The 22,824-nt window shown below is 45.0% G+C and overlaps 2 protein-coding genes across 2 annotated transcripts in view; one reads left to right on the forward strand and one right to left on the reverse strand.

The window, feature by feature from the left end:
* Positions 1-22,824, reverse strand: part of LOC142559960 (phospholipid-transporting ATPase ABCA3-like) — a 169,013-nt gene that overhangs the window by 143,812 nt on the left and 2,377 nt on the right. The window contains exons 2-4 of the mRNA XM_075671675.1: positions 21,479-21,646; positions 13,529-13,632; positions 3,079-3,233 (exon numbers count right to left, since the gene is read on the reverse strand). The gene's annotated coding sequence lies outside the window, so the exon portion shown is untranslated. The remainder of the gene's footprint in view (positions 1-3,078; positions 3,234-13,528; positions 13,633-21,478; positions 21,647-22,824) is intronic.
* The window catches only part of LOC142559961 (mitogen-activated protein kinase kinase kinase 1-like), a 53,615-nt gene continuing 41,804 nt past the window's right edge, over positions 11,014-22,824 (forward strand). The window contains exon 1 of the mRNA XM_075671676.1: positions 11,014-11,090. Within this exon, the coding sequence (XP_075527791.1) occupies positions 11,029-11,090 (62 nt within the window). The 5' untranslated portion in view covers positions 11,014-11,028. The remainder of the gene's footprint in view (positions 11,091-22,824) is intronic.

The following is a 22,824-nucleotide window of genomic DNA, read 5'->3' on the forward strand; positions in this document are numbered from 1 at the left end:
GCCGCAGCGACTGGGAATCGAGCCCGCGACCTCGCGTCCGGCGGCGCCGGTTGTTCCATTCTGAACAGCTTTTGCTAATAGCCTGCATGCACAGCGAGGCAGAAGAACGGCGTTGCCGGCGCCACCGCCATGTCGCTCGTAAATTACGTACGTGACACGCGGAATGCTGGGATATAGGGTCGACACCATAGGAGCGAATGGAGCACTGTTTTCGCGAGAGCGATTGTTTCTTTGTTGCTTTTTTTTTTTTCCCTTCACGGCGTGCTCTGGCCTTCGCACCGGCTCAGCAGCGGCCTGGATAAAGGGGGTCGTGAGGTCTCGTTTATTATACGACGTCCATTAACACAGCCAGCCAGCAGTCTCGCTCCGCAGCTGGCCCGCGCAACTAGTACCACTAGTAAAAGTTGATCGAGAGATATGGCGAACTGGTTAGGTTGGCAAATAGCGCGCGGCGGGAAGTCAACGCCCTTGCCGGCAGGGGAAGACGAAAGAAAAAAAGAAAAAAAAAAAACTCGGGTGTCGGCAATACCATTGCCACCGCCTTTAATGTCATCATCATCGGTGCTGTTGGATCGGCGACATCGCACGACATATCATCAGTGCGCTCAACCTGTTTAGGTCATTTGCAGGATTACGGCCTCTCCCAGCGTTTTTCAGCCGATCCCATCTTGTGCCCGCGCATTTACCAATTTCACCGCACCACCGAATTCTCTCTGCCGTCCTCGACTGCGCTTGCCTTCTCTCGGCACCCATTCTGCAGCTCTGACAGACCGGCCGTTATCTGCCCTCTGCTCTACATGACCTGCCGAACGCCGTTTCGTCACCTTATGTGCATAGGTAATCGGCTACCACCGTTGGCACCCTAATACACACCGCTGCCTGCCTATCGCGTCAACGTTACGCCTAACATGCTCGAGCTTTTTTGCTAGCCCCCAAGACTCTGTCCCATACGTTACTATAGGTAAAATGAAATCATTTTGCACTTTTCAATTATAGCTGTAAGCTGCCAGTCATATAAGTTATAATAGAGAGTTTTAGAATAGGGGCCCCAAACGTTTTGGGGCCCCAAAGAAATAGCGTCGAAGCCACTGCGCATGCGCGAGACTCAAACTGCGTTTGGGTTTTGCGTTGGGAACGCTATTTCACCGATTTAGCGGGAGCCCAAATAGCGGTCCCAAAAGCTTTGCGTCAACAAACATGGCGGCACCCATCGAAGCGACGGCTCTAACCTAGCACCAAACTGGGTTTGATTCGCGGTAACGCGTGAAGTTGGCAAGCTAGGAGAAGTGACTGCGGTTATCGCTTTCTCTCAACTAGCGTGTGTTATGAAGATTGGTTCATTAGACGCCGCTGATTCCGAATTCGAGTGCGGATTTTATGGCTCGTAGGCCTAACACGACTAAACTTGGCTGGTGAAAGCACATAAAGTTGGGTTTGTTGCTCAAAACTAAGCGCAACTAATTGTTTGCTGCTTGAAGAATAACCTCTAAATTGTAATTAAACGCGAATACACGCAAGTCAAAATTACTATTCCTATCAAATGGTATATTTTATTTATTTCTAATAGCTTTTCTTAGACGTCGTAGTGGCGCTGTTAGCGCAAGACGCTATCCGCAAACGCAAAGCCCTATTCTAAAACTCTTCACTCCTGCGTGCCCCAACGCTAACACCCGCAAAGCTCTTTGGGGCCCCAAAATATTGGGTCCCCTATTCTAAAACTCTCTAATGTCTGCCGCATGCGCTCCAACCAATTTTTCGCTATTACGCAAGTTTCCTTTTCGTGATCAGATCAGCCAGCGCGGCGGGTGTCATACTGCACTTATCATAACAAGAGTTCTTATTGATCAGATGGAATTCGTGATTGGTAAGAAGGACGAAATAATGCAGCGTATAACATTCGGCGTCCGCGTTTGAGTTAAAGTGTTTATTGTTTAATCGTCTATTAAATTGTGTATACTTTTAACAAGAACATGATAATTCTTCGAGAGAGCGAAATGCTTATAGTGGTTCCAACCCACCACACTACAAATAAATGTCAGGAAACCGGTGAAGTGAGAGGTGCCTGCTGAGTACTACATTCTTCTGTCCTTCCTTCTTTTCTTTTTTCACGGGAGCATCCTTTAATCAATACAGCAAAGAAACAAAGCCGATGTCCAACGTTCTCGCATCGCAGCGAAGAGACCGTGGGAAGCAACGCGTTCAGGCTTCTCGAATGGCGCGAGGCGCGAAAGAAAGCAAAACGTCAGCGAGCAAGCAAGCAGTGACTGCGTCGCCGTGCGAAGAAATCGCTTCTACTTGATGCGCCCGCGACAGCGTGGCGTGCGAGCTCTTTGTCGGTCAAGTGAAAAGAGAGCAAGAAAAAGAAAGAAAGAAAATTAAATAACAAAATGGGATAAACCTTCGCACGGCATCAGATCATATCAGGGCCGTGTGGTCAGTAAAAAAAGAAAATAATGAAGAGGAAGAATAAACTCTAAAATGTGCAGTTAGAAAAGAAACGCGATCAAGACTGCTTACGTATTATAAAATTTTGACATATTTTACACTTTATTATGTAACCTACCCGATTCTTGGCCTATTGCCCAGAGTGGGTAACGCGCCAGTAGATCACAAAGATCTATATCTGCATCTACAAGACTGCATGCCACTGTGTTGTACACTGTGCAATACACTGCAGCAGCGTTGTTTGCGCCTTCTATAGGCCGTCTGGGGAAGCTGCGCGCGTGGTTAAGGGTGAGTCATGAACTTCCCCGACAATGCGTCCCCACCGTTGTACGAGTGGGGTGTGTCGTAATGCGGGTTAGTGGCAAGTGCAGTGGTTGTTGAATTTGTTACTTGAACTGTACAGCTAGGGCTCAGTGGAGCTGTAAACGCCGTTGTTAATACTTGAGGCATGTTTGTTTGTTTGTTGTTTGTTTGTTTGTTTGTTTGTTTGTTTGTTTGTTTGTTTGTTTGTAACCGAAGCCACAGACAACGGCACAATTCTCGTGGCGTTTTCGACTTGCGATTTCGTGATCGTATAGTGATTTAAAATGCAGCTATGCAAGATGTACTCACATGCATGTTGGAAACACGTACCTTTCCTGAAATCCCGCATCTGTAACGGCCGGACGTCGACTTCTGTTGCTGCACAGCGCGCCGCTCGGGAGCTGTATGCACAGCTGTGGCGGGTTTCTGCACAGGGCCCGCCTGCTCCGCGGATGCGTGTAGGCCTCGCCGAGCGCTGGCGATCTCTGTGAAATTTGCATAGGCATAGGGAGAATAAGCGGACACTCACTCGCCCATATTTGTCCGTTCTTTATTCACACTCATCGGCTATTCACGCCCATCGGCACTCGCTCAGGGTCCTGCTCGCGCCAACACATCCACTCACTCACTTTCACTCATACCCACCAGCACTCGCGCACATTCGTACGTGGCAAGTACGCTCACCCTCGCCGACAGTCGCTGCTCAGCTCCGCTAAAGCTCACTGTGAGCGCTCAAAAACTCACCGGCACTGGTTCACACTCCGCCCCACGTCTGTGAGACGAGTACGCGTGACTGTGCGGAAAAACTTGAGACGCGCTTCGCGTTTCCTTGCGCGACGGCAAATAAAGCGCGGAGGTCGTGCGCTCTTCGCTGGGGAAACAGAACTGATATATAGCTTGCGCTTGCTTCACAAACACTGACACGGCGAATAAACGAATCAGCCAATCCATCGATTCATTGTGATTGATTGAGCAAGCAGGCAAAAACAGTACACGCTCACCTCTGACTTTCGCACGTGCGCGCGCGCACGCACGTGTGTTTACTGTTTTTTTCTTTCTTTATTATTTATTTATTTATTTTGATTTCGACCTTCTCTCCGTCTTGGTGAGGCTTGACTAGCCCGATAGGGACGCCGTTACTCAGAAGCCTATTAGCATGCGGGCTTGCTTGCTCAAGGGTCCGCAAAGTTTTATTTACACGAGCGTTCTGGAATGCATGAACTGTACCGAGAAGTTTAATTCCATTTGGCGGGGAAAGAGGTTTATAACTGCCAGCAAGACGTGCAAATTTTATGCCGGTGGCGCCTGTCTTTCGTTTGTGCTGTCACGAGCGAAAATCTGGCGACAACAGATATGCCGCGATTTTTTTTTCTTTTCTTTTATTGCAGTCTACAGGCATGCAGGTTGAAATCAGGCAGCATACAGCCTATGTGCGCCTGTCTGACCAATACGTAATGCATGGCGAATGCCACGTTGCACGGCTGTTCAAGAAGAAAAGTTATATTTTTGCCTTCGCGTGCTGCGGTCGTTGGTCTTTCACTGCCAGCTCTATACGTCATCCCTGGCTCGCAAAGCATCTTCTCGCGGTTAGGACGGCCGTCTTGCCAAGGCAGAAGCGTGGTGAACTAGTTCAGCTTAACCTGATGTTCATCTTTAGCGCTCGTTTAGGCGGCCACGTAATCGAACGGCATTTCTGCCTCTGCAACGGCGAAAGGTCATGCCTAACTCTGGCTTCGTGCGTTATAATAAGTGCTTGCACATTCGTGCACCCATTTTTCAAGTTTCCGCGTTGCTCCATTATCTGCGTGCCGCGTGCCAGCGTTCGGATTAGATAACGAGATGCGTCCCATTGTGTAACGCCGCTCGTCTGTCGAGTGCCCTTGTCTTATTAAATGCTTCCCCTATCACCAGCCTGTTGGCACAGCTGCGCTGATGCTTCATCGCTATCGCCGAAAGCGGCAGCGCGCCTCTGTCCGCGGCACCTCACCGTTGCCGCGCTATCGCATCTGATAACAGCGCGGACTCGCTCCGTATAGAGCACTGTGCTCATGAAATTGTCCTTAAGTAAACAAACAAACACGTGTGGGGGTTTTATACGTGCCGAAACTAGGATCTGATCATGAGGTACGCCGTGTAGTGGGCGACTCCAGATTAATTGTGACCACTCGCGGTTCTCTAACGTGCCCCTAAATATAAGTACACAGGCTTTCTTTCTTCTTATTTTCTTGCAAAAGTTAGCGCAAGCCCGCTGTTCACACTATTTTGACCTATTTTGACGCTGATTCATTCAGTCTGTCACGCAATTTATGGACGGTAGTGGTAGGGGAGAGGATGGCAAAAACAAGGCAACTAAATGCTTGACTTATGCGTCCTAAGCACCATAATAATAGATAAATTAAGAATTGATTGATTTATTGATTGAGTGATTGATCCGGCTTAACGCCCAAAGCGAAACATGGGCTACGAGAGACGCCATACTGTCTCCGGTTTAATATCGGCCACCCACCTGCACGGTGCACGAGTGTTTCTTTTGCACTCCGCCCCCATCGGAATGCGGCCGCCGCGGCCTGGATCGTATATATATATATATATATATATATATATATATATATATATATATATATATATATATATATATATATATATATATATATATATATATATATATATACACTGCCAATTTGCATGCAGTGTGGTCTTGTGTGCCTGGTGTACGGCAACACCAGAAACCGCGTAGGCACACTTTATCAGCCAGCTATACTCCGCACGTCGAAAGCTGCATTACAGCCTCGTGCGGATATTCCACATTATTAGAGGTCTTGGGGCTGGATAGCCGAAACGCAGTTCTGTATACGCGTTGCCCTGTGCGCACAGAAAAAAAAAAAAAAGCTTCCAAGTCGGACAGCGGCCCTCCGAGGGCCCTGATTACAAGTCGTCTCCATATGGAGCTCGCTGATTTAGCTACTACAGCTGTTGTCCGCAGAAATCCGCCGTGTGTCGCGTATGTTCCCTTGTTGAGAAGCGCATTCCACATGCACGGCAGCCCGACAGTGACGGTGTAGAAGGATTCGCTTTGTCCGCAGTTTGATTGCTTGCAGCAGATAGCTTCCGCGTTGTAAATTATATATATATATATATATATAGTAAGAACGCATCGGATAGCTTCCGCGAGAAACACAAAATTAAAAAGCTAAATAAAACAGAATAAGCGCTTGACAGCTGTCGTCCGAGGGTATAGTTTAATTTTATCCCTTTCCTTCTTTCTTTCTTTCTCCACCTGTGAAAGGCGCTTTCGGGAAACACGGGCGGAATGCATCTCTCCGACAAGTCGTGACGGCGCGAATCGCGTGTCTGTGACGAAATGGCGAATACCAGTGACGTCAAAAAATTTTCCGTCGCGCGAACAAGCCCTAGAGGGTTCCTCTAAAGCGCGTACCTTTGGGACTCTTTTTTTGTTTAATAGTTATTAACAATTTGTCCGAGGAGCTCTCCCGGAGTTGTTTATCACGGAGTGTTTATGGAGAGCGAAACAAATGAAGAGGAGGAAGAAGAACGGTTAACGTCGCTCGCTTCGCGCGGCCAAAAGGTCACGATCCTCTTGCAAGAAAACGTGCTTTTTCGTGCATTGCAGCACCATCTATTTCGGCATCACCACCAAAGGCATAATTTATTATTTGGTGTTTAAGACCCAGAACATCCTTGAGTGAGCTGCAAGGGCCGCCGTAATTTTAGGTTAGCAATTTAATCTTGACAAACTCGGGTTTCATTTTTTTTTTTTTTTTTTGCGTGCACGAAGCGTTTACGTGTTCTGCTGCCGTCGGAATGCGGCCACCGCGGCGGGAATTCGCACCCGCGACCTGCGTGTTCAAAGGAATATATATATATATATATATATATATATATATATATATATATATATATATATATATATATATATATATATATATATATATATATATATATATATATATATATATATATAAAAGCTCTTAAAGGTATTTGGGCGCCGGCATTTCAAGGGAGGGGCATTACCTTTGCTGCCTCATATACGGATACGAAGAACTTTATTAAAAGGATCCTGAGTAGCGCCTCTTCATCTTTTTTTATTATAATTATTTACCCTTCGAAAGTTATTTAATAACACTAATACTTACTTCGTCTATTACTCATAACGCTCAACTTTGAAAGAAATTGTAATGGACTCGTATTCAACCTATATCGGATGGAAATGTTAGTATTAGCATGAGCTTATACAGACAGCGATATATGTCAGGATTATAGGTACTATAGGATTATTTCCTTTAGGTTGTGCCTCGCCATGTATGGATTGATGAAAGAACTGCGGAAGCTTTGTTCTATTCAGCACTATTAGCGTATCTATATTTAGCTTGTGCCCAGCTCTCTAAAACAGATTGCAGTTCAGAGCCTTCGCTAACATTTGGTGAACCCTTGATCGTAACCGATTTCGATCTGTATTTTTTTTCTTCTTCTGTTCCTTTGAATTCCATTCCAGCGAGGATGACTATCGGGCCGTTCTGGTGCGTGCGTACCTGCGCTTTCATGAATCGTTCGTTCTCGTATTTTTCTCTGCTCTTGCAATCTTTGAGCTGCAGGTGTGCGGAACAATCTTTGTTCACGAAGCGCGTGCCGCGTGCGAGCGTCATAAAGTCATACGTACGCAGTAACGTTTTTGTTGTTTTACTTTCCCTGTTTTATTCTTTTCATTTTGTTAATGCTTTGGTATATAGCCGATCCTTTAGTGGAGGCACATATCGCCGCCGATAACCGACAAAATCAAATAGACGCATTTTGGACGTAGATACACTTAGCGGAGTATTGCGAAGCTGGTGCATATTTTCCTATAAGAGTAAAATGCCGTAACTGGAGGCGTACTTCTCCCAAACTATCCACGTGGACTCCGTTTAACACTGCCTTCAAAGCTTAACAAAGCTGCACTTAATACTTCATATAGCCAAGCCCTTTTAATGACGCTCACCGGAAGTGATACGCCGCGCAATTTTCTTTCTCTGTCTGTTTCTCTCTCTCCAAAATGGCGGTGTGGGGGAGGTTTCGTTAGTTTGCTCATTGCGCGATAACAGAAAGAAACTGAAGTTTCGTTACGGCAAAGATCGCCACTGCAGCCTGCCTCCCTCAGTGTAGGTGGCACGTTGAGCCGAGTTTTCTTCGACTTGTCAGGCGAAATCCTCGTGCTTTGATTACAGCAATGAACTCTTCGCAGACGGCTCCATTTCAATAGCCACATTTCTTCTGTCCTGCGGACGAGTTCCTTTTACCCTCGCACACGCGTTTAGAGCAAGCGCGCTCAATATCGAACCCAGTCGCCATCTGTCGGCCCTGCCGCCCGCGTAGGGGATGCGGGATTGTGACGTAGCTGACGACGTAGCCCTCTCGGCAAGCAGGCGATTCGCCAACGCTCTGTAGGTACCACCGTCGTCGACGCTTGTCAACTCGCTTCGGCGTAGTCGCGCGCATGGCCCGTGTCTGCGCGCGCTTCGAGTGCGGGCTCTCTACCCCCTCCGTCCCCCGTGCTAGAAGGCGTGTCAATTAGCTAACCTTTCTTGAACAAATGCACGCAGTGCTGTAGCCACTACATATACGAGTAAGATAGCATGTTAGCTCACAGAGGTTATGTTATCTACAAGGGGAAAAAATTAAATTAAAATTAAATTATGGGGTTTTACGTGCCAAAACCACTTTCCGATTATTAGGCACGCCGTAGTGGAGGACTCCGGAAATTTCGAACACCTGGAGTTCTTTGACGTCCACCTAAATCTAAGTACACGGGTGTTTTCGCCCCCATCGAAATGCGGCCGCCGTGGCCGAGATTCGATCCCGCGACCTCGTGCTCACCAGCCCAACACCATAGTCACTGAGCAACCACGGCGGGTGGGGGGAGTTTCTGTGCTGTTCTAAGCGTAGTTTCTGTGCTGTAACATTAAAGGATGCCTTGACGCGCCTGATAATGAGCATCCGGGCACTCTAGCATGGAGTCCTTAGAGAACTTGTTCCACATCGTGGGGCAGCCGTGGCTTCAGAGAAGCGTGCTCCTCTCGCACCCCGAAGGCCCGGTTTCGATTCCCGCGCTGACCGATATGTACGAAATTTTCTTTTCGATGCTACAAATTCACTTTGTTTACAGCAACCTCCCTGAGAAATGTGACGTCAATCGGAACATTTTTCTACTTGTTCTTACTCTTTGCGGCGTCGGCCGTTTTTCGTCACGCCGCAGTTTCACCAAGGTCAACCGCCAACATAGACATTTAAGGCCTTTCGCCTTAATAAGTAGTTCAGTCTACGCTTCGGGACTTAGCGCTGGTTTCCATCGTAATGTAACGTTGTTTGTTTACGCGCTCGAACGCCGATGTGGATTAGATAGCCAGAAAGAATGCCTTCTTTTACTCCTACGGCAATATCATGCATGTGCCGTGTTGTCTCTGTAGTTCCATTATACTGTATTGCCTTGCTCTGGTTTCACTTCAGCTCATTATTTGTGTAATGTTGCCAGTAGGTTATACTCTTGAACCTATACCGCTATCACTGCTAGGTAACATGAAGGCGCAGAGTTCGAAGACAGATGTAAGGTTATCACTTTTGCGCATGGGGTATCGTTAGAAGACTTTTGGATGCGTCTTGACCCCCACCCCCTTTGTATGTGGGCTTCTTTTTCCTTTGGCGTCGGGCTGCCTCGTTCACGGTTGCCATGCTAAGCCGCCGGGCTTCTCTTTGCACTGCGCCACGACGCCGCAACAAAGACGCCTTGTGCAGTGCGCGCTTGGTTTCGCGTCAAAGTACCGCACCTCCTCCTCTCCGGAAAGGGCATCGATGAGTCATCCCTGTTTTCGTGTCCACCGCTCAAGCCTCCAAGTGGGCTCACGGACCCGAACAAGAGCAGCGAGCAAAGCCGCGGGGGGCCAAGTTTTATGGTTCCGCGAAGAAAAAAGAGCCCCCACCCCACGCCGCACACTTTCCCCTCTACCCCACATGCGAGCGTCCTTGTTTTTCCCGAAATCCCGTGCGGCCCCTCGGTTCTCGATGGCAAAGCAGGTGGCTTGTGACCTCACCCTTCCCCCTCTCCGAAACGTCCACTACCGTTCTTCCTTTTCCAGCCTTTTCCTTTTTTTTCGTTCACTTCACCTTTGCGTCCTCCTCTACTGTTCAACTGCTCATCTGGCTGCTTGCCGTACCCGCTGTCGTCTTTTTCCTTGTTTTGTGCTTTCTTTGCGGGACCTAGCCGGACTAGAGACGACGGGGCCGTGGCACGGTCAAGGTACGGTTCCTGCGTCGTCCCCGCCCTCTCCGCTTTTTTTTTTTTGTTCGCGTTCTCCCTCTTCTTTAACAGAAAGAGGAAGAGGCAGACCGCTGCAAAGACGAGCGCCTGGCGGGCCTTCCTCAGCAGGAGGGCCCCGAGGGCGACGGAAGCAGCACCGTGGCCGAGCGGCTCGTGTGCCGCTAAAACGGTGCATCGTCGCGTTAGCCTGGGAGGCACGTGCGGAAGCCCAGAGGAGGCGGTTACTGCGCAGGCTGGAAGCATTGTGTCGCATGTCGTCGGCCGGCCTTCGCGTCAGGTGATGTTTGAAACGCTTGGGTCGAGTCTCTAGTTACGTCAGTATTTGCGTCGTACAAGTTTGTGTTGGTCGCGACTAGTTGAAACTGCGCCTCGGTGTCGTCCGCTTTCACATCTCGCGTCTACTACGCTCTACCGTGGAGCAATGGATCTACTGCCTAGGAAGAACAGGCGTTCACACTGCAGCGAGAGAACAACCGTGGTTTTGCGATGCCTTGATTGGCCGATTTCGATTGCAGCTCCGGGATGTGCTGTACGGTTTTTAGCAAGCGCACATTGGGGAAGGGAGGTCAAACGAGGAGTGTTTTTCTGAAGGTTGTTGTTTCTTTTTTCTTGCCTCTCTCTCTCTCTCTCGCGAACGAAATATTGTGCGCTCGTTGTCTGCTGTGTTGACGGTGTTGTCGTCCACGGACGCTCTAGCTGTCGCCGGTTTCTGCATGTAACGTTAGTACGTGTAGAACACGAGGCCCGCTCCCCTCGCACTCGCTTCGAAACACGCACCCTTGCCCGTCGGCTACGCCGGCGGAGTTCTCTGTTGCCGCCGTTCCGGCGACAGTCTTTGTTGCGGTGTTCGGCGCGGACGGAGTTCGACGACGTTCGGCGCGCAAGGCGGCTTCCTCCCTTATCGGCGCGAGTCCGGCTTCTCTGGGAAGACGTGTACGCGGCGCCGAGAGTGTCTGGTGCGGTGATGCGATATGTGGTCCAACGGGCTCAGCTGCAGGAAGTGCAAGTGCAAACTTCACAGCATCGTAAGCAGGTCAGCTACAACCTTTCTTTTTTTCTCTGTTAGTCAGCCCGAATCGCCGCGACCGAGCGTGCTTGGAATGGATGTGTGGGATGCGCCGGAGAAGGCGCGATGGTGCCTGCGTAGGTAGTGTCATATGCGAATCGGGAAGCTTATGGTGGTCTTGTACGGGCTTTTGCGTGAACGCATCCGAGTGCAATTTTCGCTGAGCGACATGATGTGTAGTTTGTTTATACACTTTCTGCGTCGCTCCTGGGACTACGGAAAAGTGGTACTGGTTGGTACGCCTTCCTGTACATTTTTTTTTCTTCCTTTCTTATTCAGAAGTAATTATTGGCCGAAAATCTTCGCGGCCGCTTCACTGCGTCCTGCTAGGTGTCGCCACCGATTGCCTCTGTACATTTTTTGTTGTTGTTAAGCGCTAGCTACTTCACTTGACGCAGGTTTGGAACCGCAGGTGACGGCCGTGGCAGGGCATGGAGCCATCGAAACTAATGGAAAATGCATACAAGTTGATTGATTGGTTGGTGTGGCCACACGTTTACGCCTCAGAAAGGAAACGTCAGGGCCCTTATGCCGATGTCAGCGATAGCGGCGGCGTCCGAGGCGCATCAAAGCCAGTGACGGAGGGGCGAAAATGATTAAAAATGAAGCGGAGCATTACAAAATACTGACCTGGTCTGTAATCATAGACCGTATACTGAAAAGCGGAGTTTCAGTCACCTGAAGGTGATTTCACACTGCTAGTATACCGCGCTCTAGAGGGACACTAAGGAAAAATAAATCATTTGTACAATAGCAAAAAGCCACTCTTACCATGTATGCTTTGGGACTCCTTCCTATATAAATGTGCTTATGTATTAAGTTACTTATCAATAAAATTAAATTGAAAATTGAAATAGTGTTCTACCATAGGAGGCTTGGCAAGCAAGGAGAGACGCGAGAACGATCACGCAGATGACGACGCGTCATTGAAGTTTCTGCACTAGCTCGCAGTGACGTCATGTATTTTGACGGTGTCTACTTAGGTAGCCACGGCAGCCTGGGCCCAGCTTTCTTTTTTATCCGCGAAGATGGACGAAAAAGAAAAGAAAAACTGTAGTCTGTGACGGCTATTGATGCACCGGCGCAAAATTCAAAATCTATAATGAAGCTTCGCATGCGAAGCTCCCACAGTGAGCAATACTTAGCCCCTTCCTCTTACCGTTCCCAAAATAAGCGTACAGCCATTATTTAAATAATTGTTTCTCTCTCTCTCTCTCTCAAAAACTAAAACCTTGGCATTCATTTCCTCTTATGATAATCAACCTATTACCGTGACATTAACAAAAACTCCATCAATCTAACTGATTAACTACTTTATCTTTAGCGTCTTTTTAAGCAGGAATGGGCATAAACTGCCAAAAAATTGGTGAAAACGGAACTGAAACATAAATCCTCCTGATAGCACAGTGAGCACAAAACAAAATAAAACTGCATTTTTAATACAGTTGTATAAAGATGACTATGTCCAATCCCTCAATGCATTTCAATACGGCTTGACTATTGAGCATTTTACAATTTCAGCTGATAGGTGATTCCACTCATGGATTTTGATAGCGGAAAAGGAGTTTTTGGAGGTATCAGTGTGATTCATGAAGTGTACAACCTTTTTTTAGAGTGACATGAGCACATGAGACATTAGGAGGCTGGCTTAGTGTACAGCGTTTCATTATCGTGATAATGCAAGTAAGTAACAAATTTAGGTGCATGTGCACTTTTGTGTTCCGCTTCCACGAGAATGCAGCCGAAGTGAGCGGGAATTGAAGTTGCAGCCTTGAACTCAGCAGCATAATGTAGCCACAGCAAAGATGAATAAATTAGTCGCACTAAGTTGTAGACTCCAAATATGTAGGTATGGCTCACTAATGACCTTGACTGGACTAAACACATTGATCAGGCGATAAGCAATGCAAGCAGTAAACATTTATTATTATTATTTTTTTTTAGGCGGGCACTAAAGCACTCCGCACGCCGAGTATGGCTCTTAGCTTTTAAATCGGTTGTTCTAATATTAAATTATGCGGTGAAAATTTGGGATCCATTTACTAAAACAAACAATAATAAAATTGAAAAGGTACAAAATAAGGTTGTTATTTTTGTTTATGATAGCTATAGATGCACATCAGTAAGTGATCCATTAAATGGGGCTGGTTTGACATATATAACCGAAATAAATTGTGTTTCCCGACTTATTTCCTTATACCAATTATACTAAGGTAATTTTACGATTAATCTTGATCGACTAATATCTTTCTCTTTAGATTACACTTCAAGAAAACGTCATAATCTCACAGTCGCACCCTTTCGCCAGTATAATAACTGCTACAAATATTCATTTTTCTAACATTAATGGTATGGAATGGGCTTACTAGTAACCAAGTACTACTGGAATCTCTGACGCCACTCACCAGAAGCCTCAGTGTCCATTAGTATCTAATTTTCTGTTGTATTCATTTTGATCCGTGCTTGTATCTGTATACACCCACGCTGTGAAAATCCTTTCCTGGAAATGCTGTACAAATAAATAAATAAATGTAAGTGAAGCTCTTTGGCATAATGGCATGGTGTCCACATCCTACTATACTATAACATAAATCACAAAGCAATTTGCAGACATTTTGCTAAGTTTTCAGCTAAGTGCTGAATAGCAGTTTCCCTTCTCTAGGGTAGCAGTCACCATGGCAACAATCATTTATGGCCTCCAAGATTGCAGTGCACACTTCTGTGCACCACACAATCTTGTAGGCAACAGTTCTTGGTCATAGTGTATGTTTTGTCATCATTTGTCATACAGGGTGCATAAGCGGAAATTTATCACAAGCCCATCCATTACAACACATTTTTAATCCGTGTGGTATGCCTTTGTGGGTAGACTAACAGCTAATACTCAAAGTGGCTGCAAATTGTATAAATGACTTGGGCTGTCTTATTTATTTATTTATTTTGTATATACTGCAGGCCAAAAATATGGCCCAAACAGGAGTGAGCACAAGAAGCATGCGTACAGTTAATGACAGTTTATACAAGCAGAAGAAAAAGAGAGATACTACTAAAGAAATGTCGCTGTACAAGGAAGCTTCTGCTTTCAAAGCAATGATTGGTCTGTTAAATACTTCATTTATGACGCAAACATTGGGTAATAGGGCATGTGTTTGGCTTATGCAACATATAAGTGTTTATCAAAGGGCAGCAAGTAAACATTGGAGAGAAAGTAAGATTGCCTGCTTCAACAAGGGCCATAGTTTTTAATGATCCATTTCATTTGTGTTTTTCTTTACTTATCACCCACTGTGCCATGTGGATGATTCTGGCAATAATAGTGACATAATGACATCCAAGCCAATGACAAAAGGCAAAGAAAATGAAAAATTAAACAGAGCACTGAAAATAAGACCCCGGGAAGAGATGCATAAGTGCATCAAAATGTTCATGCTTCTACTGTGCACACTATTTTGCACAATATTTTGCACAAACAAAAACATATCTTTGAGAAAAATGTAAAAGTGCTACTTTACTTTATCTTAGTTTATGTTGTTTAATCTGTAAATTGGCCACCAGTGGTGATTGTTGCTGCATGTATACGCATGTGATGTAAGCCTCTGTGGTGTGACTAGTAATTTGAAAAAGGATTAAACGTGAGAGAAGAAACAGTGCACTCTGAAGAAGTGTGACGAGATTAAACGGGCCTGACACGCTGGTGCAGCTGCTTCAAATAAAGCTCAAGTAAGCGGCGTGGCCTTGTAGAAGACAAGGCTAAAACAATTTCAGCAAAAGACCCGTTCAAGTCAAGCCATTTAAAAGGAAGAAAAAATAGATTTATATAGCATTGAAACAAAGATCCAAGGACACCTAAGCACTTCTGAGTTGTGAATGCAAAAGCATTAATAATCAACTTTGTGCTGCTGAACAGTCCTCGCGGGCAAGCAAGTGCATTGAGATGCTAGGCACAATTTGTTTTGACCTTACCTAGGCGCAACGAGAATGTCGGCTAGAGCTTGCACAGCCAAGATATGCGCCGATAATGCAGGTTACTGTGAGTGAGGGTGACGTACCGTCACGGCGATGCCCTCTCCCCTCACGTAACACCTGGCACGCTAATGCTGCAGCAGGTGTGCCCTTTCGTCCACTCTGCTCCCTCAAGGCGTGCTCGTGCTGTGGCATGGCAGCCTGTGGGAATTTGGATGCTGCTAGAGACGCCCCTTTCACATCAATACATTATTTTGCCTTTTGCCGGTGACCATGTTGAGTTGAGATTTTGACATCCGATGACTGTTCTTACCACTATTGTTTTGTTTTGAGTTTCGCCTGTATTTAAGTTCACCCAGTAAAGAGTTTTGCCGGTGTTTGCTGATTCGGCATCACTACAGTGTGACAGTAGATATTGTCAAGTGCCTTTCAGGCCTTGTAGCTGTGAGCCTTGAATGACAGCTGTTATCGCATTGAAGCACTCGCAAGGAGCCACCGCGATCTCAGCTTCACACATTCGATGGGCCCACCATATCAGACAGGGCAATAGTTCTGCACATGTTCTGCACAATAGTTCTGCACATGCACATGTAAGCAATGCCTCTGCTCTATGACTGCTGCCCATGCTCACCCATGTTGCTGTGGCTGAGCTAGTTGTTTTTGGTTGTGCATGGCACAATATCTTTAGTACAGTATATCTCAATGCGCATCTTAAATGGATGAGTTCATGAAACACTCAAAAAATATATCTTAGAATTATTCAGCATCATCACTGATTACAGCACTACCTTGAAGCAAGCATTGATCGTGATTGGACACCTAAGTGTGTGAACAGTTATCCATAAATATTTACTGGACACAAGTTCCATGACAAATGTGAATTTCTGCTCTTTATAAGGCATGAAAATTCTAATATGGATCAATTGAAAAGGTGCAAAAACTATAACAGACAGAAAGCTTGAATTTGAAGCTATGTACCTAAGATGCGCAAAAACAAATTACAAAAATATGTTTTAATCCAGTGTCACATAAACTTTTGTGACAGTACAAAACGTGTCAAATTCTGGTTAAACGAAAATACCATAAAGGTGAGAAAGTACATCAAATTGCCATTTCTTTGAACAAAAGAAAGGTTGTTTGCCTAGAAGACCGATAAACTTCCATAAGGATTAAACAAACCAAACCCGCTTACAAGCAAAAGTGGTCAACCGCTACACATATAAGCACCGGCATCTGCTGTTCACAGTGCCCAGCATGTCTCCTTTGCATTTGCCTGCTAAAAACTGCAGCGATTGAGAGCCCATGGTCAGCGCATGTACATACATACAGACATGCACACACACACATGGGGGAAAATGCATGCAGCTGCAGCAGCAGCCATTTTGAAAGCCAAGTTGCTGCGCACGCAACACACAGCGTGCATGATGGATGACACTTCCGTTGCTGTGACACGTCGCACCTGGCGGCAGGCTGTCTGCGAGGCATGCAGCCGTGTTGGGGAACAGCACTATTGGCTTAGGAGCACATGTGCGCAGCTTGCATCGATGCAAGCCACGCTGCTGAGAGAAGCAAGAAAGGACGCAAGACCGAAACACAAACCATAGATGGGCACATTCGTTGGCACTCGTTGTAAAATAGCACAATCCCCATTTGCTTCTTTTGTGTGTGTGTTTATATCTTTTGTTCGCCCCTCAGATGAGTGGGATGTGTGGAATGTATGGCCATGAGCCGTTGGAAAAGTGGGTTCGGTATCGTGAGAGAATTAAAGGACTATGCATGTTTGCCTTTACCAGTACAGCCATTTAAATAACCTATCACTTACTGCAACAGATAGCTGTTACCAGCCGTTTCTGAACCATTACCATTGTGTCACATTGTAGTGATGGTAAAGAAAATAAATTCGAAGCGTGTAGGTCAAGAATTTAACTTTTTACTCAGTGAACTGGTGCTCTGAAATACAGGCAACAGTCGGAACACAATGATAGCAGCGAGCACGGTCGCTGCTTCACCAAAACCTGATGCATAAATTCTAAAAGGAATTCTAGAGCTGGGGCTCACATACATTTGTGAATGTAAAACACTATTTGCCATGCGTGCGCAATCTGATTAGAATGGACTCTTCCTCTACAGAATCAGCGACAGCATTCAATTAGTTTCGCATACAGTAGACACTTCTTTCCACAAGCGATGACTGGATAATATTGACAACTTAGGGTGAAGATGTCCCAGGCAAAGAGCAAAACAATGCAAGTATGGCAATACCTTTTCTTTAGAGCACCATCCCGATGCCGCAAACAGAACATGAAAGTAAATAATGTACTCGTGATGAAAGTCACAGTCTGACAAGATTTGGTAGAGGGCCTACCATTCAAAATTATATTGAACAGCACATTTGTCACCTATTGATTGGCAAATACGTCCAGTCATCTGTTCCATCTGAAATATTAATTCTGCTAAGAGCTCCTCGCAACTATGCTTGTACAACATAATTATGATAAGTGAAGCCCTTTTCTAAAATGGAAAGGTTTTTGTAAAGCTATGACTTATCTTCTGCACAAATGTATTAACGGTGGGTAGGAGCAGGAACATAGGCAGCACAAGCTTGTGGATTTCACTTCCAACCACTGCAGCCTCATTTCATTTAGGAAAAAATGCAAAGAAACTACTTGACTTGGGTATGTGTTTAATCCCCATCAAAATTAATCTGTAGCCCTTTTCTATAGTGTCTCTCATAGACCATGTGTTGCTTTTGTTGCTTTGGACTTTAAGCCAAATCAGTCAGGTCAGGTCTAACAGGCATGGGTCAGTGTTTATTAATATGTTGTGTTGACGTTTCGCTGTTGGGTAGCAAAATGCCTTTCATAATTAGTGTGTTTGCTTAGATTGCTCTTGGTTTTGTTTTGAAATGTGCTAAAGACTGTGTCCTTTCTATAGGCAAGCACTGACGTGCTTGTCGTGGCAGGAAATGTCATGGCAGGAAATGCAGCCCACGTCTGGAATTCTCGCTCTGCTCGACACTTCTGTTTCATGTTTTTTTCACAATGATGGATGAACTTACCTTCTGTCACACAATAAAAGAAACTGCCTAATTGTCACTTCTTTGTGCATGAACAAGAAAGTTGAGTCCGCAGCAGCTGTGTTTGCGGCAGGGTGGTATATCTGCAGTATTGGCAGCTCTGACAGATGTAATGTATTCTTTACCTTTTTTGTTTTTCTTCAACCCCTTCCGTATGTTACCCCTCCACCAAAGATTATATCCGAAAAGAAAAAAAAATTTTTTTCTTACTCTCAAATTTTTAATGGCAATAGCATTAAGAAGGTCATAAAGCAGCAGAATCGCTGTTTACTGAAGAAATATGAAAAGAGCCCCTTGTACATGCGCAGTCTGCATGTAATGTCTGCTTTGTTGACAAGAAGACCTTTCGCCAAATTTCTTGCCACAGTACTGCTGTCACTCCCAACCCACTCTGAAAGCTACCCTGCGCTACATCTTCAGTGTCACATGCCTACGGCTTTTCTCTCTCATGTTGGAGCATGCATCACACCCAGCTTGAATGACAGTGTATTTTCCAGTTTTGGTATCTAAAACATCTATTTTTGCATACGTTAGCCAAAATTTTGTTCCACTTTAACTATAAGTTTAGTTCCAAGTAACTTTATCAGCACAGAACGGTGCTGACGTCCACGATCAATGCATCAAGCACACATGGTGAGCCCTACGTGTGTGAATATCTCAGAAGCAGGTATGGCCATAATGGATGTGCTGTACTTGCCCAGAAAAGTTATGTGCAAAATAACAAGGACAAGCTTAGGTCATTGAAAACACAGAAGGCTTAAGAAGTTCGCCATGAAGACAAAACCTTTAGTCCTTCGAACTTACATCTGCATGCTTTCCTAAGATGATACTACGTCCTAGGTGAAAGCGTAACTGACAATTCGAACTGGATGATTCGTCAGTTCCCTGCTCATGGCAGTTGGTTTCTGGTTTGTGATAACTTTAGCTCATTACCAATGGACATATATTACCATGAATAAACAGCCTCTATCGTTGCCAAAGAAAACAATCATTGCACATATAGTCTACTGTGCATGTCATAAAGAAAATGAACAGCCCTCTCTTGGATATCTATTCAAAAATAAAAATAAAACATATATTATCACTGCTGCTTATGTGCATTTCGTTTCGTGATCAAGGCACCTTTATGAGCACCGAAACATCAATGTACGTTTTATTTTGAATTGGCAAGTGTGCATTTTCTTCTTTTCATAGAGCAACAGTTAAGCAAAACCAAGAGGCTTTGGTTAAAGGCATTACACGGAGGGATTCTGCTGTAAGACCTAGTAAAATGATACACTTAAAGCTACCAATGCAACAATTAAATCTTGCATCTCGGAGCTCCAAGGTTGAGTAAAGCTTGGCCTGAAGTTATCCTCTTTCTAATGGCTACCCTACCAACCAATATCATTCTCTTTTTTAACAGCATTTCCATCGACATGCCATCATTCACTGTAAATGAGCCACTGTTGCATGCCTAACCTAAAGACAGGCAATTCTCCCAGAGTACCATTACCAAAAGGGGTCATTGTTCAGTGTCAAAAATGCACATCAATGTTACAGTATCTGTACAGATTCCCAAAATTGGCGACCAGCACAGACCCTAAAACGTCAGTGTGTGTTCATGATATTGGTTTATGACCTAATTACTATTAACACTTCTGCCTGATCAGAAGTGTTCCTTTGAATCTTAGATCACATTGCATGCTAAGCACTTCACATTTTACTTTTGAGTCACGTCTGCCTTGCTGAGTTTTGAGTTTTCGAAGTCAACACCGTCTCTCATCAGCCAGGTATTCTTAAAGGAGCACTAAAGAAAGAAATTAAGTTGTGCTATATTAGTGAAGTATCCTTCTACAATGTGAAAAATGTGAAGGCAGATAAGGTGCAAGAACAAGAAAGGTGGTACTGCAATGTTGAAGTTCCCACACTGCCTCACCGTGACAATGTGGGTTTTAACGGCGTCTGCTCAGACCTGGTTAATTTGTTACCAATAAAGATGCAGTGCAAGTTCCGGGAACCTTTACGGAGCCACAATGGTCTAAATACGAGAAAATACTTTGAAATTCACGACATCACACTGACCTACTGTCGCTTAGGTCTTGGTGAGAAAATACAAATATGGAATTTTGGCCATAAATCTCTCTTCTAATAACGCAGTGAAAACACTTCGTCCGTAGAACATCCAATCATGTCCCAATGTCTTTGCACAATTTCGGAGACAAATAGAACATCCACTGAACGTCCAATTTTCGGATATCCTACCACGGATGTGCCAAGGATATCGCACTTGGACCTTTCTCAGCATACATGCGAATATTTGTCTTCCAAAGGCTTTGTCCTTGAGCTTAATCGAAACAGAATTACATTTTTTTGCATGTTCGAATTACACTCAGAAGCTATCATGTCTGCAGCTCATGTGTTCATTGCAGTTTGCAAATTTTCTGACAGTACTTACTTCGAGAGCTTCAGTTAGTTCACTTGCGCGTGGTACAAGTGACTCGTGGAAAAAATATAGCGAAATATATTGTGTATTATTTATTTATGCGTCAAAATTACAAGGTCGTGATGTCTTAGCTGTAAACAAGTTCTTTTTATCATGCTTATTTATAGCTACTACTACAGCTGGCCCAAAAGACGGACAAAGTGTCTTTCATTTGGCAGGTAACTGCGCACTACATCTCGCACAAGCGGATGTTGGAGAATAGCAATTGCAGAGGGTAAACCGCAAGACGACAGGAGGAAGGGGATGCAGATTTTTCCCGATCGGCCATTGACAGCTGCATGGAGTAAACAGAGCCAGGAAACTCCACGCCAATGTTTATTCCATTCTCAGTTTTGTGCGGTGTGCTGTGCAGTTGAGTGCAGCATCTCTGGTTAGGAGAAGGTGGACATTTAGCTTTTCTATTTTTCTGACTTCTTGCACAACCTTTCTTCTGGTAGCCGATGTCGGAACATGACATGTATGCTGGACATTTGACAGGGTTCCATTGACAGGGTGACCATTCTACAGGCATCGCGCTTACATAGTCAAAAGGTTTATTAATTTCTTCACTGCAGCTATGGACAGTCATAGGTTCATCATGTGGCTGCAGAACAACTAGAGAAGTGCAACAGCCTATGAGTTATTGCCTGTGAAGTCAGGTTTCGGACAAATGTGGCAAACAAATTTCTGGTTCCTGGGGGATGTACCAGTGTTGCACCATATTAGTGTGTAATGTAAGCAGCCTACACGTGCCATTCAGACCAACTGCTTAACTTAGCAATGCGAAGTGTTGGCCAGGAAATGGGCCTAAAGGACTACAACTACACAGAACTACGAGTGCACTGCCCTTGCCTTGAGGTGGCTCATCTTCTCAGGTCACGACATGCCTTGTTGTGGTCTCAAAAGTTTGACGACCTGTTCAGTTGAGGCTGTGGCACTGTGGGACAGCAGGCTGTCTGGAAAGGAGGAGACCGCCTTGTTTTGGCTAGCTGGGAAAGGTCGGCGGCCTCTTGCTACTTCCTGCACACAACAAAATACCTGACGTCGTTTTGAGCATGCTCCTTGAAGGCCACCAAACACATACTGCGTTGTGCCAAAAAATGTAAAAGTGTAAGCATGTGTGCTTCTATTGTTTGTTGCATAAAGGAGCAAGGCGAGATTGTAAACTGAACCGTAGTGCTGCCTGGATGCCTTGCATCGCAGAAAGTTTAATTAAAGCACAATGACGCGAGTAAAATTGCTGTGACCTTATAAAGCTTGAGCACGTCGAACAGCCTGCTGCCCTCTTCAGGTGACCTTACAAGCTGTGCCATTTAATTCAGACGATACAGCAAATATCTTTCATATTTGAAGTTCCGGATATATAAGACGATTTTCTTCTTTGATTTGAGAAGGTGTGCAGTCAACATCCTCTAGCATGCCTCAGAAAGTGAATCACTGTTATGTTTTGTTAAACCTTAAGCCATACAGCAGGCATTACCAAATAATGACCAGCAGCTTATCACTATCTCTGAAAACAAGAGTGTACAATTATTGAATTCTACTGGTACTTACATATGGGGCAGGAACTCGGAAGTTAACAAAGAAGCTTGAGAAGAAGTTAAGGATCACGCAACAAGCAATGGAACATAAAATATTAGCCGTAAAATTAAGAGACTGGAAGACAGTAGTGTGGATTAGAGGGTTAATGGGGATAGCCAACATTCTAGTTGACATTAAGAGGGAAAGTGAAGCTGGGCAGGCCATGTGATGCTTAGGGCAGATAACCAGTGGCATATTAAAATTACAGAATGGGTGCCAACATAAGGTAATTGCTATTGAGGACACCAGAGAATTAGGTGGTGTGATGACGTTAGGGAATTTGCAGGCATAAATTGGGATCTGCTTATGCAAGATAGGGTTAATTAGAGATGGCTGGGAGAGGCGTTCGTCTTGCAATGGACATACAAATTTGTTGTTGTTGTTGTTGATGATGATGATTTGTGATGTGCGAGAGAACCTACAAATTATATATGATGACATCTACCCAAATAATGCAAAACATCTCTCTTATAATATATTAAACGGCCTATTACAGGACCATTTATTGAGTTTATCTATAAGTACGGTCATTGCGACAGACGCCTCACAGTGTGAAGAAAAATCTGGAATTGGCATTTTCTCTCCCGCTCTAAACTGGTCATTTGCAATCAGGATTC

This window comes from Dermacentor variabilis, chromosome 10, assembly GCF_050947875.1.
Source record: "Dermacentor variabilis isolate Ectoservices chromosome 10, ASM5094787v1, whole genome shotgun sequence".
In the NCBI taxonomy this organism is placed as follows: domain Eukaryota; kingdom Metazoa; phylum Arthropoda; class Arachnida; order Ixodida; family Ixodidae; genus Dermacentor; species Dermacentor variabilis.